We start from the raw sequence: 15,683 nt of genomic DNA, 5'->3' as shown, positions 1-15,683 counted from the left end.
CTGCCGGATTGAGATCTGGCGAATTGAGATCTGGCTCCAGCATCGCGAGCCTCTCGAAAGGCAATGCATTTTATTCTGTCAATGATCCTTTGTTCTTCCGAATCGAATTTTCCAGCCATTCTTAAAGCAAATTTAACATTTAATAGCTCATTCAATTCAGTTTTTTATGGGCTTTAAAATGAGGTGTCGCGGAAGTTGTAAACTGCTGTCGATCTTGCTGTGACCCCCTAGGAAAAGGTTATGCCCCGCCCTGTATGTATGTATACATACATACATATATAAATTTATATATATATAAATTTCCTTGATTCTCTGAGATCTGATGTCACGTGATAGGGGGGGGAAGTGCCCTCGGGGTCCCATTTTTCCCCTTTCAGTTCTGAGCCCCCTCCCCCTGCCTGTGGGAGAGCAGTTACTGGCCAATTGCTGCCCCTCCAGTCCCTCTCTTCTCTACCCCCCGGGGGCAAGGAAAGAAGCAAATGGATGGAAACTAATGGAGAGAAGCAACCGGGAACTGAATTTCCTGACAGTGAGATCAACCAACCATCTCGCCCCGGGGAACGGTTGTCTGGGGCCAGTGGTTTCTACGGTTCTGTGCCTTTTTGTGAGTTTTAGATTGTAGATTCAGCCAATCTCCCCCCCCCCCTACTTCCTCTCCCCCCTCCTAGAAGAAACCAGGAGCCCAGAGCATCTCTTCCAGCTAACAGTTTTTATTTTATTTTATTAAATTGTTTTATTAAAAGGCAGAAGTCTTCTTGAGCGACCAAGCAACCCCCTGTTCTCGGGCCCCCTGAGGCCAACCCGGATCTTCCCCTGCAACAGCGTCGTCCTTGGAAACGTCCGGCAGAGCCTGGCAGAGTTGAAGCCCCCTAGAGGAGGTCATTTCCCACCCGTAGAGGTGACTTCATGAGGGACAGGCAGATTGTGCCGCCTTCACAGTCCTTCGTCTTCGCGGCCGGCATGCAGAGCGGGTCCCTTCCCAAACCTTTCCCTTCCCAAACAAACCGCCTGGCATCAAAAACCACAAACCGGATGGAGCGAATTCCCCACCTGCCCTTCCGCGCTCAGGTGGGCCTACCGCCAGCGTCCAGGTGGCCCTCGCTCCCGGCCGTCCACACAGCCTTCCCTCCCACTCAGAGCTGGCACAGACACCCTCGCTCGGCAGGCAAGACGACCCTGGGCCGAAGAGGAGGAGGAGGCCACTTGCAGGGTTGAAACTGCTGTCCACGTCCGTCTCTTCCAAGACAGCGACATTCATGGAGGAGGAGGAGGAGGTGAAGTCCCAGGACGCTCCCAGTCAGGCGTGAGCGGACGCAGTTCAGAGCTGACCTTCCAGGCAAGGAGGCTGCCAACCCACCACCCAGACTGGCCAGAGCAGCCCAGTTCCCACTGGGGCTTCCCACGGCCTGTCACTGGCCTCGGCCCCTGTGCCCTCCCCGGAGATCCTCTCCCACAAACACACACTTTCTCTCTCCGGGACCCAGTGACGGCTGGGCACTTTCTGGAGCAGCCTCGGCTTCCACAGCCTTCCCCCTCGGCTTCAGAGGCTGTCCCATCCCTGGGCACCACGGCCGTCCGGCAGCGGATGGAGTACGGTGGGGGGGAGGGATGTGCTGGGGAGGCCCGTCTCCACCGACCAGGCACTGCCGTCCAAGGAACAGAGCGGAAATTGTCTTCCGTTTGACACGTTGAGGAATAAAAAGTGAAGCGGAGGAGGAGCTGTCCTGAGAACGGGGCCTTCTGTACACGGAAAGGAGGAGCGGGAGGGGAGCCCGGCTGGTGGCTACGGCTGCGGCAGCTGCTGGCGCCCCTCCGTCTCTGCCCGCCAGCGCTCCAGCGTCTGGATCCTCTTCTCCAGGGCCTCCACCTGCCTGTGCACGGCTCCCACTGCGGAAGGAGGCAACGGGGGAGAGTCAGGCGGGGCTGTGGGGAGTAGAGGGGGAGGGGCCCGGGGAAAGGGGCTGGCCAAACAGACCCACCGGTTGGAGGGGGGGTCACAGAAGGGGCCGCCCCACTTACAGTTGCCTAGGATGGATATCCGCAGGTCCTCCAGCGAGCGCTGCAGGGACTCGAGCGTCACCGGAGACGGCTGCGCTGGGGCATCGGGCAGGGCTGAGGGAGAGGTGCCGGCAGGGGGTGCCCTCCAGCCCCCTTCGGCCAGCCTCCGACGTTTACCTGCAAAGAACGGACACCTCCTAAAGCCTCCGGGGGCACCTGCAGGCCAGGCAGGAGGAGCTGTTGCTCCTTTGGGGCAGAGAGGGCCACCTTGGGGGGAGGACGGAACATTTGCCCCGGGGGCTCCAGGATGGTGCTCATTCCCCCACACAGGGGAAAATGGAGGGGTCACCAGTGGTCCCCACCCTCCCAGGAAGGAGCAGCAGGGGCCTCTGGCTGGCCTGGGGGTGGGGGGGGAAGGCCTTGAGCTGCTGCACCCCGAAGCTGCAGCTGGCCTGGGCACCCTGCCCCCCCGGCACTGACCAGGCCAGCAGGTAGGGGGTGCTCTTCCACGCGAGGGGTTGGGAGGACGGAGAGGCACAGGTAGGGAGTGGAGATTCCTGTGTCCTCCAGAGGGGCCCAGGCATGGAAGAACTTACCAAGCAGTCCGTGGGAGGAGGCCTCTCTGGTCCCAAAATAGGGCTCCCCCTGGTGGGAACAGAAGGCAGAAATGGTTGCCAAGAAGAGAGGGCACCTCAGAAGCCATCAGCTCTCAACCCCCACCCCCCACCCCCTACCTTTCCCTGTCCCCTGCAGGGGAACCGGCAGCCCCACTCCAGCGCCCGGCTTCAGCCTCTCTCCGGCCTGTGAGTTTCTGCAGGCCAGCCGGGCACGCGAGCCCCCGCCCTGCAGCCTCCAGGCCCCCCTCCCCCGATGGCTTCCCTCCAGAGGCTAGAGGCATCCAGGAGGAGCCCCAAGTGGGTTTCCCAAGAGGGCTTTTTGCACCACAGCCCAAGTGGGAAAGGTGTTTTCTGGGTCTGGAAATGGCCACAGAGGCAGGAGGGGAGGAGAAGAGGGGCAGGGGCCCCCCTCCCGGTGGAAGAAGCAGCCCCAAAACCTTCCTGGCACCGTTTTGCGGTGCTCTTGCTCAGAAAGGTCCCAGCAGGAGGCCGACTTGGCCCCCTAAGCCCCCCCCCCCCCACACGCACTCACCAGGGTGCCAGGGCCCGGGGCTGACTTTGGGCAGGGCGGTGGGGGCTGCTGCTGACGTGGAGGGGGCTCTGGGCTCAGGCCTGGTGCTGCTGCCACCATCGGCCCCGAGGATGCACTGTGGCTCTGGGCCCCTGGCAAGGCGTGAGGGGGAAGAGGGGCCACGGTGGGCGCGGAGTAAGAGAGGGGGGAGCCCGGATCCAGACCCTGCCAGGAGGGAGAACAGACCATTCAGACCCCACCACAAACCCCACCAAGGGCCCCTTTCTGCAAGGGGCCCCGGCCCCAACCGAAGGAGGGGGGCACATCCCAAATCTTCAGGGCCAGCCACGGGGAATGCATGGACAGCAGCAACTGGCAGACTGGCACCCAATGAGGTATCTCGGGCATCGCTGTGGGGGGCCGTGGGGTCATCAGATGGAGACCGGCCAAGGCCAGCGATCCTGCTGCCCACAGGGGCCAAGGGGGGGGGCAGCAGAAAAGTGGAACAGAAACACCCTGGATATGTAGAGCTTTGCCAACTGAAATCCTCAAACTCCCCATCCCCCCCCCAGGTGGGCAAGGGGAACGAAGCACAGCGCCCCCCCACCCCCCCACCCGAAAGGCCTACCTGGACTCCTCCTCCTCCCTGCAGAGGCGATTCCCCCAGGAGGCCCCCGCTGGTCTCCAGAGTTCCCAGGGGGGCAGGGAAGAGGTGCGGGGGCAGGAAGTGGCCGGGGGCCAGAGGGGGACTCGGGAAGGTGCCCGAAGAGGCCCTCGGGGCGCTTTGGGGCTGAGGCATCCAAGGGGGAGAGGCGGCCATCTAGAAAACAAGAGGGGCCATCAGGCTACACGACACGGGTGCGAAGGGCGCCCACTCGTGGCGGAAGGGGCGGCACACCCAAGAAAACGGCTGGGGGCTTCTCCGGACCAGAACCCACCGCACGCAGCCCCTCCCCCCAGCTCAGGGCTTTTCCCACCCAGAAACGAGAGGGGTTTCCTTCGTGCCGGTGGGAGAGAAAAAATGGAGTCCTCCCACTCAGGATCGGCACGGCTGCCAAGGTATTCTGCAGGAGGGGCTCCTCCCACCCCCACCCCGTGTATTTGCTATGCCCGCCTTGCAGAGTCACAGAGTGAACTTCTAAGCACGGTGAGATCCACACCCTGAGTCACCCACCGGGGCTGATGTGGTAAGAGCGGCGGTGGTGGTGCAGTGGTTAGAGTGAAGGGTCTGGCTGTGGAGAAGGGCAAGGGGGACAGGGGGGGGGAACCAACCGTCAGAGCCGCTTCCTCGTCGTGAGTCTGAGCAGGCGGGTCCATCGGAGAGGCCGCCGGGGGGTCCAGCGAAGTGGGGGAGCTCTGGATGGTCCAAATGGACATGGGGTTCAGCTGACCGACAACTGCAAAAGGCAGAACCCAGGAAAAGCTCAACCGGCTGCCGGCTGCACCTCAACGCCACTTGCCCCCCCACCCCAAGCCCCCACTCGGTAATGGTGAAATTCCCCTTGGCAGTGAAACGAACGGGTTCACACAACACCCTAAATCCTGCGTTAAGCAAGGAGAGAAAAACTGGGGCCCTGCACAAAAAGGAAGGCTGGCTTGGGCCCCCACCCCCCCGTGCAGAGAAAATGGGCACCCCCAAATTGCCCATCCAAAGAGGGAAGGCAGGCAGGGGTTGTGCCCACGCAGGAAGAGACCCCGGGCACCGCCACAGAGCCAGTTGGCCGACTAAGGCTGCTTCCCCCCCCCCTCCCCCTTTGGCCAGGCCGACCAGTAGAAGCCAAATCCTTTGCTGCAGCGGTTGTGGGGATAACGTCTCCCTCGCTTCAGCGTTTCCCCGCCTGAGTGGGCTGAAGTATTGAGGTCCTTGAGGGTCAGGGAAAGGCCGAGATGGGAAGGCTGCCTTGGGTTAAACGAAAGTGAAAGGAAGGATATACCTGGGGGGTCCTGCGTGGGGCTCAGAGGCACTTCTGGGGCGGCCAGCTGACTGCCTGTCAATGAAAACACACAACCCAGTTCAATCCCTTCCGTGATTCTGCCAAAGGGCGAAAGGCGCCTGAATGAAAAACGGGCCACGTGAAGAGCCTTCCGCCGTCTTTGCAAAAGAAAAGAGTCCGGTTTGCTCAACAACCTGGCTGAAAGGGGCTTTGTAGTCCCTGCAACTCACCCTCGAGGGGCAGGTATTCGAGCCGGGAGGGAGGAGGAGGGGGGGGGTAACCTCCGTGCAGAGCCCTTAATGATAAGCAAAGCCAAATTAAACAGTAACACAGTAACAGAGTTGGAAGGGAGCTTGGAGGTCATCTAGTCCAACCCCCCTGTTCAAGGAAGAGACCCTACACCCATTTCTGTCCAGCCTCCCCTTGAGAGCGTCAAGAAGCTCCCACAAACTCCAGAGGCAACTTCTGTTCCGCTTTCTTTCTTTCTGTCAGGAAATTCCTCCTTATTTCCGGGTTGAATCTCTCCTTGGTCAGTTTCCATCCGTTATTCCCTCTCTGGCCTTCGGGGGCTTTGGGAAACAGCTTGACCCCCCCCCTCCATTCCTCCTCTCTAGGGCAACCCCTCAAATATTGGAAGATTCGAACCTGCCTCCCCTGATCCAGGAGATCTGCCAGCCCGGAGAAAGAAGCCCATTCCGAGAGTGGACAAAGGGGGTTGGGGGGGGGGGAATCTCCCCCTCGGGCGCCGATTGTCCCTGCGAGGAGGACACAGGGGGAGTCCCGGTCGGTCACTTCACCAGCCAGACGTCCACAGACCAGGAGAGCTCGCTCCCAAAGCTGTAATCTGGCAGCCGAGTTGGCAGCCCTGCGGCGGCTTTTGTCAGGGAAGGGCCGCCACGTTGAGTCGGGAGGGGGAAATTAAAGAGCGGGAACACAGAAAAAGACTCTCCTCCAAACTCACTCACACCACAACCACAAGAAGGAAAAAATGGCAGAAATCCTTCCTTGGAGAAGTTGGTGTTGTAATATAGTTGCAGAGCCACGCTGAATCACACAGGAGAAAACAAACTCCTAAAACTCCATAACATCCTGATAGTGCATAACATAACATTCTGATATGTGCCCTACCAATGACGTCCAGGATTTGACCATATATAGGCTGAGCAGTGGATTAGAAATTGTACTTTTACAGGCTGTTTTTAAGCACATGCTATTGCTCCTCCTGCCTTTGTCCTGTCTCAATAAAAGGGGCTCTCAGACCCCCAATCTGGGTCGCTGCATCCCGAGAAGGATTGTGTCCTGTCTTTTCTCCACATTGGCCTCATGGACGAACCACGGGAACGTTACAAGTTGGGGAAGGAGGCGAAAAAGCCCCCAGTGATGAAGTGGCCCCCACCCTGACCAAAAGACACACACGCACGAACACACACACGAACACAACCCAGACTTTTCCAACCCCAGTGGGACAAAGTGAAGACAGTTTGAAACGGATCTGCAGAACAGATCAGGAAACCAGGTGCGAAAGAGGAGTTAAGGCTCCTTCTTCTTCCCGATTCCCTGCTGGACCCCACAGAGCAGCCGTTCTCGGCCTCCCCAACGACCCTTCAATGCAGAGCCCCTCGTCTTCTGGTGACCCCCAACCATAAAATTGGTGCCTCAGTTCCTAAGACCATCGAAAACACGTGTTTCCCGATGGTCTTAGGCGGCCCCTGTGAAAGGGTCTAGTCAACTCCCCCCCCAAAGGGCTCCCGACCCACAGGTTGAGAACCGCTTCCACGGGGCGGATGGACGCCATCCGAAATGGGCTGGTTTTCTTTAAAACGCCCCTGTGAGTCACGGAGCAGAGTCTGCGGCCGGCTGGAGGGGAGAAGGACAACTCACAGCTGGCAGAACCGCAACTGCCCGAGAAACGCAGATGGAGCCAGGAGGAGCCTGGGGGAGGCAGCGTCCCAGAGGCCCCCAGCAGCCATTCAAAGGGGAAACCGCCCATCTATGGCCCTGAACCGGCCCAACCTGTCAATCAACCATCCTTGAAGGGGCAAAATCTCTGAAGGCCTTTGAAAGGCAGCTGCTGCCGGGAGGATCAAACCGCAAAGGACAACCGACGAGTCCTCCAGAGAAAAGTTTCGTTAGGTAAGGCAAGCGGTGAATATAAAGCACCCGAAAGCAGCCGGGCTAAGGGACGGACGCACCTCCCGCACCAGGACAAGAAAACTCCCCTCAAAGGCGGCCTCCTCTTCCCACCAACTTTCAGGGAGCGGTCAGCGAAACAGCCGAGCAGCTGCATGCAAGAGACCCTGCCCGACCTTGGTGGGAGGAAGCCCACCTCTCACAAAACCCGTCCCTGAACATCCTTTCGACAGGAGACATTTTTTTAGACATTTTTTTTTTAGACATTTTATTAGGATTTATAGGCCGTCCTTTTCCCTGAGGGGACCCAGGGCGGCTTACAATCACAGGGAAGGGGGGTGCAATACCAGAGACGAACAATATGTGACAAAATAAAATAATAAAACACAACTTGCATTCAACAGTCAACACTCGGGTGGGGCAAATTAGAGACTTATCCCCAGGCCTGTTGGGAGAGCCAGGTCTTGAGGGCTGTGCGGAAGGCCTGGATGGTGGTGAGGGTGCGTATTTCGACGGGGAGGTCGTTCCACAGGGTCGGAGCTGCAACAGAAAAGGCTCTCCTCCGTGTAGTCACCAGTCGACATTGACTGGCGGATGGGATTCGGAGGAGGCCCAGTCTGTGCGATCTGATCGGTCGGAGGGAGGTAATCGGCAGAAGGCGGTCTCTCAAGTACTCAGATCCACTACCATGGAGTGCTTTAAAGGTGGTCATCAGTACCCTGAAGCGCACCCGGAGATCGACAGGTAGCCAGTGCAGCTCGCGGAGGATGGGTGTAACGTGGGCGAACCGCGGTGCGCCCACTATCACTCGCGCGGCTGCATTCTGGACTAACTGCAGTCGCCGGATGCACTTTAAGGACAACCCCATGTAGAGAGAAATCCTGCTCAAGCAGTGCCCAGAGTTGATGTCATGCCTGCCCCAACTTGGGCTCTTAGGAAAGGGAGACCCTCGACTCCCATTTGTGCGAGATACACTTTTAAGCTAAAAGGCTAGAACTAAAAAGCTGCACCTGAAGGTTCCCCAGTTAACTTTCCCTCACTTACTCCCTTCCTCTTCCCTGTTATCTCCCTACCGTCCAGTTGCATGCAAAGGAATTGTTGCATCGGGGGGGGGGGGGGACCGTTGCATTCCGGCCTCTTGGGTCCCAGGAAGGCACAATGGGCAGTTTCAGTTCCCGCTTCCCCAGCAGCTCCCTACCCCACCCCCCACCCCAAAAGTCTATGTCAGGCTGGCGTCTGGCGCAGAGGGGCTGGAGCTCAGGAGGACAGTTCCGACACTCGATTTGGGGCGCAGCAGCGGGTTCCCCCAGTTCACAAGAGAGGCCCAGGCGCAGGGGTATCCCCGTCTCCTGTGGCTCCTTGGCAGAGTACTTACTGAGAGGCAACCCCGGCTGGGCCGGTGCCCCAGGCGAGGCCTGGCCGTCTGCGGTGGCTTGTTTGTGGGCCCGGGTGGTCCTCTTCTCCCTCAGCGCCTTCTCTATCTTGAAGAGCTTCACCATAATTAGGCAGCAATAGACGTCCTGGGGAAGCAGCAAAGGCCGCGCTTTAGAGCAGGGCGTGAATCTCTCCCGCAACGGCCCCCAAAGTTATTGCCACGGAATCAGCTGAGGAGCAACGGGGGGGGGGATGGGGGGGGAGGGAGGGCCTCTGCCCTCCCCTTCTGTGTCCGAGAGGCCGGGAGGGGGGGCCAGCAGAGGCGGGGGCTGCGTCCGCTGGGTCAGATGGAAGACAGCAAGGGAAGGAACCGGCCAGCGGGCCCCCTCAGAGGACCCCTGAAGGACTGTGCGACAGCGAAGCGAACTTTGCCTCACTTTGCAACCTTTCCTGGCACAGTTGTTAAGTGAATCATTGTAGTTAGGCTAGCAACACGGTCATTAAGTGAATCTGGATTCCTCACTGACTTTGCTTGTCAGAATGTCGCAAAAGGGGATCAGATGACCCCGTCATAACTATGAGTCAGTTGCCAAGCGTCTGAATTCTAATCAAGGGACCGAGGGGATGCGGCAACGGTCGTAACTCTGGGAAATGGTCATGTCGCTTTTTTTCAGTGCTGTTGTAACTTCGAACAGTTACTAAATGAACGGTTGTAAGTCTGGAGCTGTGCCGATGTGGGAGGCGCGGTGACCAGATGGACGCAAGGTTGGGTGGGCAGCTCGTAAAGGGTAAGACCCTCCCCCCTCCCCCCCCAAAAAAGATCTAATTTTGATTTGATGACGTTTCGGAGAAACGTGAAGCCCAGACATCTGACTCGGCAAAGTATACTTACCCTATTTTTTCAGACTATGAGATGCACCCTGATTTTGAAGAGGTAAAGTTTTTTTTTAAAGGTTTGCACCCTGCAGGCCTCCAAAACCTTCTGCACACCTTGTTTTTTGCACACACAAAAAGGAGGGGGGGGGCATGAAGAGCTTTGGGAGGCTCATAGAGTATTCCTGGGGGCTGAGGGGTGGGGGCAAAAACAGCCCCCTTTTTGCTCTTTTTTGCCCTCTCCATCCCCCAGAAGCAATTTGCAGGCCTCCCAATCCCTCTGCATATCCGTTTTTGCAAAGGGGGCGTGTGCTGTATTTACTGTATAAGATGCACCCAGATTTTCACCCTCTTTTTTAAGGGAAAAAGGCGTGTTATAGTCTGAAAAATACGGTACTCCCCAGGTGGGGAGACCTGGCTGGCCTCCAGCCCTGGGAAAAGGGGCACCTGGGCGAGGAGGAGGAGGGCAAGACCACCTACCCAGTGGTTGGTCGACTGGTAGACGTCCCCTTCCACCTTCTTGGCGTAGGAGACCACCTTCTCCACCTGGCGACCCTCCAGGAGGGCCAAGTCAGAAGCAGGGAAGATGGCATGGACCCTGCAGGGGGAAAGGCGGACGGCCGTCAGCAGGACTGGCAAAACGTTGGCCCAAGAGCCTGGGGGGATTCCCAGCCACCCAGGCCATGGTCGTCGCCCCACCCCCCACCCCCACCCTCCCCAAAGGTGCTTTTCCAGGAGGCAGCTGGACTTTCCTTTTTGAAGGCGTTTCTCTTCTCATTCGAGAAGCTTCTTCAGCTCTGACCGGAGGGTGGAGAACGGAAGGATTTATACCCCTTGCAGGCAGCCGGTCACTGGCATCCTTTCAGGGAGTCCTTGAGGCTACTTGGGGGTGACTCTGAGGACACAAACCTCCCAGTGGCCTCAAGGACTCCCTGAAAGGATGCAAATGACCGGCTGTCTGCAAGGGGTATAAATCCTTCCGTTCTCCACCGTTCGGTCAGAGTTGAAGAAGCTTCTCGAATGAGAAGAGAAACGCCTTCAAAAAGAAGAAAAAACAAGGAAAGTCCAGTTGCCTCCTGAAAAAGCACCTCTGGGATGGGCAGCTAATGCAGTCAAATAAGTACACTATTTTTTCTTTTTAAAAAAGACGGTTTTTATCGCTCCCTAGATGAGGATGCAAACGGGGTTTGAGAAGCTTTGGCTTTAGGAGAGCCAGGAGAAAGGAGACTTTATTCACAGCCCCAAAACTCCAAGAGAGGAAGAGGCGGGAGCAGAATAAAACACAGATTACATTTCTCCCCACAAAACATCCGAAAACAAGGAACATCAAAGCCATTTTTTCCCTCCTTTCTTTCCCATTTCCTCGCTGCCTCGTCCAAGCCCGGCACAGGGCAGCCCCCCCCCTCCAACACCCCCCCCCAAGAAGCCCCCCCCCCCCCCGAGGGTCACTCACAGCCTCTGCACCACGTAATCGCGCAGGTCCTGGTCGGTGTTCTCGTACCAGTCCTTCCTCTGCTGGAAGTGGGAGTGTGGGATGGCTTTGAGCGCAGAGTACTGGAAACTCCCAGCCCGAACCGTGGGGGCGGCTTCTCCGGTGGGGGGGCTGGAAAAAGGACCACAAAGGCACCCTGCGGCCTCTCATTTGCCCCCCAGAGCCGGAAGCTAAACCACAAGCGGCTGCAGTGGTGACTTCGGAGTTGGGCGTGGAAGGGGGGGGGGGATGAAGTAGGGGGAGGGGTTGAGGGAAACGGAGGTGAAGGGGTCCCCCCAGGAGTCCTCATTCAGCCCCTCCCCCTCTCGCAGGGGTCTCTTACTTTGGCACCTCAGGTGTTGCTGCTGGAGGGGAAGCGGTCGGCTGCCTGGATCCTCCAATCTCAGCGTCCCCTGGATCGGCGGCTGCTTAGAGAGAAGGTCCCCCCCCTCCGTTAGCTGAGAGAGAAGGCCATCGGGGCGGCATATAAAGACAAGGGCTGCCCCCAAGCTGGGGTCTGGAGCTGGCCAGCCCACCCTTTGGCCCCCATTGGCTGCTGGACTTCAAAGAAGAGAGGGCTCCTGCCTGGAGCAGAGGGTTGGACTGGAAGACCTCCAAGGGCCCTCCCAGCCCTGCGATGCTCTGCGCTCTTCACCTCCCTTCATGGACGAACGGGAGGAAGGCTACTCAAATGCCCATTAGAGCAAGGAGGGAGGGTGCTTTGCCTCCTCTACACCCCCCCACCCCCCGCCATCTTTCTCATTGGTCTGGACACCCCCCCCCCACACACACATTTTAGGGCTGCCCTCCCCCCTTTCCACCTGCTGCCCCTCAACTGCATCTCACTCAGGCAGCGACTGAGGGCAGGGCCGCGAAGCAGCAGGGGGGGCAGAGGAGCTCCCATAAGCAATGGAGGGGGGACCACAGGGGCCCCTGGATGGGGAGAGCCCCCCCAGAAGGCCCCGCTTTCTATGAAGACCAGCAGCCAGTGGAGGGAAGCGAAGGAAGCTGTGGGGTGCCCCATCCTTCCCGAAGAGGAGGGGGTCCCACTGGAGCCAGAACAGGGGGAATCCATGTGGCCTGATCCTGGCGGGGAAGCCCCAAAGGGGGCCCCGTGGATCCAACTGCAGATGGGGCTGGTTCTCCGCAAAGGCTGGCCTCGCCCGGGATGGAGGCAGCCGCACCGGGCTGTCTCCGTCTCTTCTCTCTCTCTGCCCGAGACGTTCCCATCTCTTTGGCCAAGGCTCACTAAGAGGCCAGGCAGGGGCACCCCACCCCCCCCTCCCCACTGGCAGAGGCTCCCCATGGCATCTCTCAGAGGATGCCCTCCCCCCCTCCCCCCGGGGCCCCTGCCCTGCCCTACCTGTCTCGCAGGCGGAGCTCCTGGTCCAGCCGGCCTCCCGTCTCTCCATCCTGGGGGCCGCCTTGGCCGGGGCCGCCTCGGGGCTGCGCGCCCACCAGGCCTCCACCTTCCTCTGCAGGGCCAGGCAGTAGGCCTTGAGGTCCTCCTGCATGAGGTGGGCCTCCTTGAAGGGGATCTTCCAGAGCGCCTCCTGCATGGCCACCACCTTCCCCTGCAGCGCCACGGCCATCTCGGGCGGCGTCTCCTGCAGGCTCTCGCGCACGGCGTGCACCTTCTTCTGCAGGGCCGTCACGATGCCCGGCAGCGCGTAGAGGATGCGGGGCAGGCCGCTGAGGTTGTCCTCCAGGATCTCGTCCAGCGCGTGCTCCAGGTCGGCCAGCTTCTCCTGCACGGCGCCCTCCTCCTTGCGCGGCGTCTTCCAGAGGGCGCGCTGCATGTCGCCCACCTTCTTCCAGAGGGGGCTCCAGAGCACGTTCCACAGGTAGTAGGAGAGCACGCTGATCTTCTTCTTGGCGATCTCGCGCAGCGCCCCGCGCAGCTCCTCCGCCTTGGCGCCCAGCGCCTCCCGCAGCGCCGACCCGGCCAGCGCCTCCCGCAGCGCCTCCGCCTCGCCCAGCAGCGCGTCGGGCTCGGCCAGCGGCTCCAGCCAGAAGTCGGTGGCCGCCTTGCGCAGCGCCTTGGCCCGGGCGCGCAGCAGCAGCACCTCCCGCACGGGCAGAGCGTGCAGGGCCGCCCGCAGCGCCGCCAGCGCCTCCCGCAGCGCCTCCCGGTCGGCCAGCGGGGCGGCGGCGGCGGCTTCGCGCAGCTCCCGCAGCTCCTCGGCCAGCGCCGCCACCTTCTCCTCGCGGTCCAGGTCGGCGGCCATCAGGAAGGCCTCCGTCTTCAGCGCCCAGACCTTCTCCAGCAGCGCCGCCGCCGCCTCCTCCCAGCCGCCGCTCCGCAGGCCGCTCAGCTGCTCCCGCCAGGCGCCCGGCCGCGCCCGCCAGAAGGCCTCCTGCAGCGGCCCCAGCACGCCCGCCAGCTCCACCGGCTCCTCCGCCCCGGGGCTCTCCGGCAGCGCCTGGCGCAGCGCCCGCGGCTGCTTCAGCAGGGCGAAGACCTCGTCGAAGGGCGCGCTCTGCAGGGCGTCGCGCATCTCCTCCAGCGAGCCCCACCGCGGGGAGGGCGGCGGCGGCGACCCCTCCGAGCCCTCGGGCTGCAGGGCGCGCAGCAGCAGCAGCCCCGCCGCCTCCGCCTCCTCCTCCTCCTCCTCCTGGTCGTCCCCCGGCGGCTGCTCCTGCAGGGCGGCGCTCAGGGCCTGCGCCTCCCGCCGGGCCGCCTCGGCCTCCTCCAGCGGGGCTGCCCAGAGCGCCTTCTCCAGCCAGGCCACCCACCAGCTGTCCGTCTTCTCCAGCAGCGCCAGCGCCTTCTCCAGCGCCGGCCGCAGCTCCTCCAGCGGCGCCTCGGCCAGGCAGTCGCGCAGCGCCGCCGCCTTCTCCCGCAGCGCCCGCGGCCGCCCGGCCCCGCGCAGCAGCCCCCGCGCCTCCCCGCGCAGCGCCCCGGCGCGCTCGGCCCAGCCGCCCTCCTGCTCCAGCAGCGCGTCCCGCAGGCCCAGCAGCTGCCGCACCCGCGCCCGGCCCTCCCCGCGCACCGCCTGCTCCAGCCCGCGCAGCGCCTCGCCCAGCCGCTCGCCCACCAGCTGCTCCAGCGCCAGCTGCAGGTCCCCGCTCCGCGCGATCATCGCCCCGACGCCGCCCGGCTCCCACAGCGCCTCCGCCAGCGCCTCCCGCTGCGCCGCCGCCTTGGCCTGCGAGGCCGCCTCGGCCGCCGACACCACCCGCGCGCCGCCTCCCTCCTCCGGCCGGCCCAGGCCCGCCGTCTGCGTCGGGGCCGCCGCCGCCGGTTGCTGCTGCTGGTGCTGCTGCGCCGGGGGCGGCTCCCCCTTCTTGGCGATGGCGAAGGCGGAGGCCAGGGCCCTCTCGCGCAGCGCCCGCATCTCCCGCAGCAGCGCCATCTCCAGCCGCAGGAAGGTCTGCAGCCGCTCCTGCTGCGGCTCCGAGAGCGGCCCGACCCGCGCCAGCAGCGCCTCCCGGCCGCGCCGCGCCTCGCTCAGCTGCTCCAGGCAGCCCTCCAGGCTCATCCGCGGCAGCTTCACCTCCCGCCGCCAGCGCGCCCGCACCGGCCCCGAGACCCGCTCGGCCAGCAGCGCCTCGGCCTCCGCCAGCAGGCAGGCCATCCACTCCGGGGAGAAGGCCGGCGCGCCCACCGCCACCGGCCCCGCCGAGCCCGGCTCCATCGCCGCCGCCCCGCCGCGCGCGTCCTCCCGCTCCGACGGCGCTTCCGGCCCCGGGAAAGAGGAGGAGGGGAGGGAGGGGCGGGACAGGCGCCCCCTCCCTTCGCCCCTCCCGCCGCTGCTCGGGGGCTTCCGCGGCCGCTCTGCCGGCGGGGGCTTCGGGTGCAGCTGCGGGAGGCCAGGAGGCGCGCAGGGCAGCCCAGGGGACGGGGGGGAGCGGGAGGAAGGCTCCGCCGCTTGCCTTCCCTGCGCTGCTGCTGCTGCTGCCGGCGGAGGAGGAGGAGGGGCGCGGCCGACGAAAGGCGCCCTGGAGGCCCCCGGGACGGCGCGCACGCCGAGCCGGATGCAACGCGCGGCCGGAGGGCGCCGAGCGTTGTCCGCCTTGCAAACGCCACCGATGGGCGGGAGCCGCCGGCAGAAGGCGGGAGAGGCCCGGCCGCTGCTCGGGAAACGCGGCTCCCGGGTGGCCGGAAGTGACTCTTCCGCTCGCCCTGCGCCGCCCCCGCCCCGCCTCCTGCGTCCGCGGCGGCCCCCGATGCTCCGGCCCGCCGCTCAGCCATGGAAGCGGGACCGCAAAGGGAGGGGGGGGACGCTGGGAGGAAAACACGGACGCCCCGCATTGTCTCCCCGGGGCCGAGTCTGGAACTGCCCCTCCCCCGCAAGGGGCTCCCCAATAGAAGGGAAGCGAGCAGGGGGGGCCGCCTTGCGTCTCTGCAGAGGAGGGAGGGGGCGCAGCCAGAAAACCGCCTCCCGGACGCCGAGGCTTCTTCCTCCCCCCCCCCCCCAGGACCAACGAAGGGGGCGCCGGTCCCTGCCATCGCTTGGGGGGGGGGTGTCCATGCCAGGGATCCAGGATGGGAGAGCTCCCCCCGCCCCTCCCAGATTCCTCCCCAGGAGGGTCCTCTGCAAGGGGGAGGGGGCGCAGCTCTGCCCTCCTCCCAGGGGGGGTTGCTGAGTATGGAGACCGTTTCGGTCCCATTTGGGTCTGGGGGATTATAAAATCATTTCATTGGAGTTAAAACTTAGGGGTGTTGCTGCCTCTGTGTGGGGATTCTGTCTTTCACTGCATAAATGTTTTTAAGAGCTGATCTCGGGTGCCTGAAAGCACTTTAGGAAACGTTTATTCCGCTGCCATGAAGG

At 62.4% G+C, this 15,683-nt stretch overlaps 1 protein-coding gene across 2 annotated transcripts; it reads right to left on the bottom strand.

Moving 5' to 3' along the window:
* Window positions 1-690: 690 nt before the first annotated feature.
* Window positions 691-15,683, bottom strand: LOC116523232 (actin cytoskeleton-regulatory complex protein pan-1-like). Of its 2 annotated transcripts, XM_032238321.1 has the most exons (12): window positions 12,272-14,600; window positions 11,252-11,333; window positions 10,891-11,040; window positions 9,918-10,035; window positions 8,566-8,710; window positions 5,061-5,114; window positions 4,399-4,523; window positions 3,755-3,946; window positions 3,148-3,351; window positions 2,595-2,643; window positions 2,020-2,175; window positions 691-1,887 (listed from the first exon to the last, which is right to left on the bottom strand). In XM_032238321.1, the coding sequence occupies exons 1-12, from the start codon at window positions 14,544-14,546 to the stop codon at window positions 1,784-1,786; spliced, it is 3,654 nt and encodes a 1,217-aa protein (XP_032094212.1). In that variant the 5' UTR covers window positions 14,547-14,600; the 3' UTR covers window positions 691-1,783. The 2 variants fall into 2 exon arrangements, 1 of the variants encoding a protein (XP_032094212.1); XR_004257057.1 differs by lacking the exons at window positions 691-1,887; window positions 2,020-2,175; window positions 2,595-2,643; ... (4 more) ...; window positions 8,566-8,710; window positions 9,918-10,035 and having other exon boundaries at window positions 10,949-11,040; window positions 11,252-11,336; window positions 12,272-15,683.

This window comes from Thamnophis elegans, unplaced genomic scaffold, assembly GCF_009769535.1.
Source record: "Thamnophis elegans isolate rThaEle1 unplaced genomic scaffold, rThaEle1.pri scaffold_114_arrow_ctg1, whole genome shotgun sequence".
NCBI lineage: Eukaryota > Metazoa > Chordata > Lepidosauria > Squamata > Colubridae > Thamnophis > Thamnophis elegans.
Note: the sequence above shows the minus strand (reverse complement) of the source record. Positions and strands in the feature narration are given on the sequence as shown.

Coding starts and splice junctions, on each gene's coding strand:
- LOC116523232 (XM_032238321.1), bottom strand. CDS start 14,546: ATGGAGCCGGGCTCGGCGGGGCCGGTGGCGGTGGGCGCGCCGGCCTTC. Junction 3,947..4,398: donor ACGAGGAAGCGGCTCTGACG/GTTGGTTCCCCC, acceptor CTTGTTTTCTAG/ATGGCCGCCTCTCCCCCTTG. Junction 3,352..3,754: donor AGGGAGGAGGAGGAGTCCAG/GTAGGCCTTTCG, acceptor CCCTCCTGGCAG/GGTCTGGATCCGGGCTCCCC.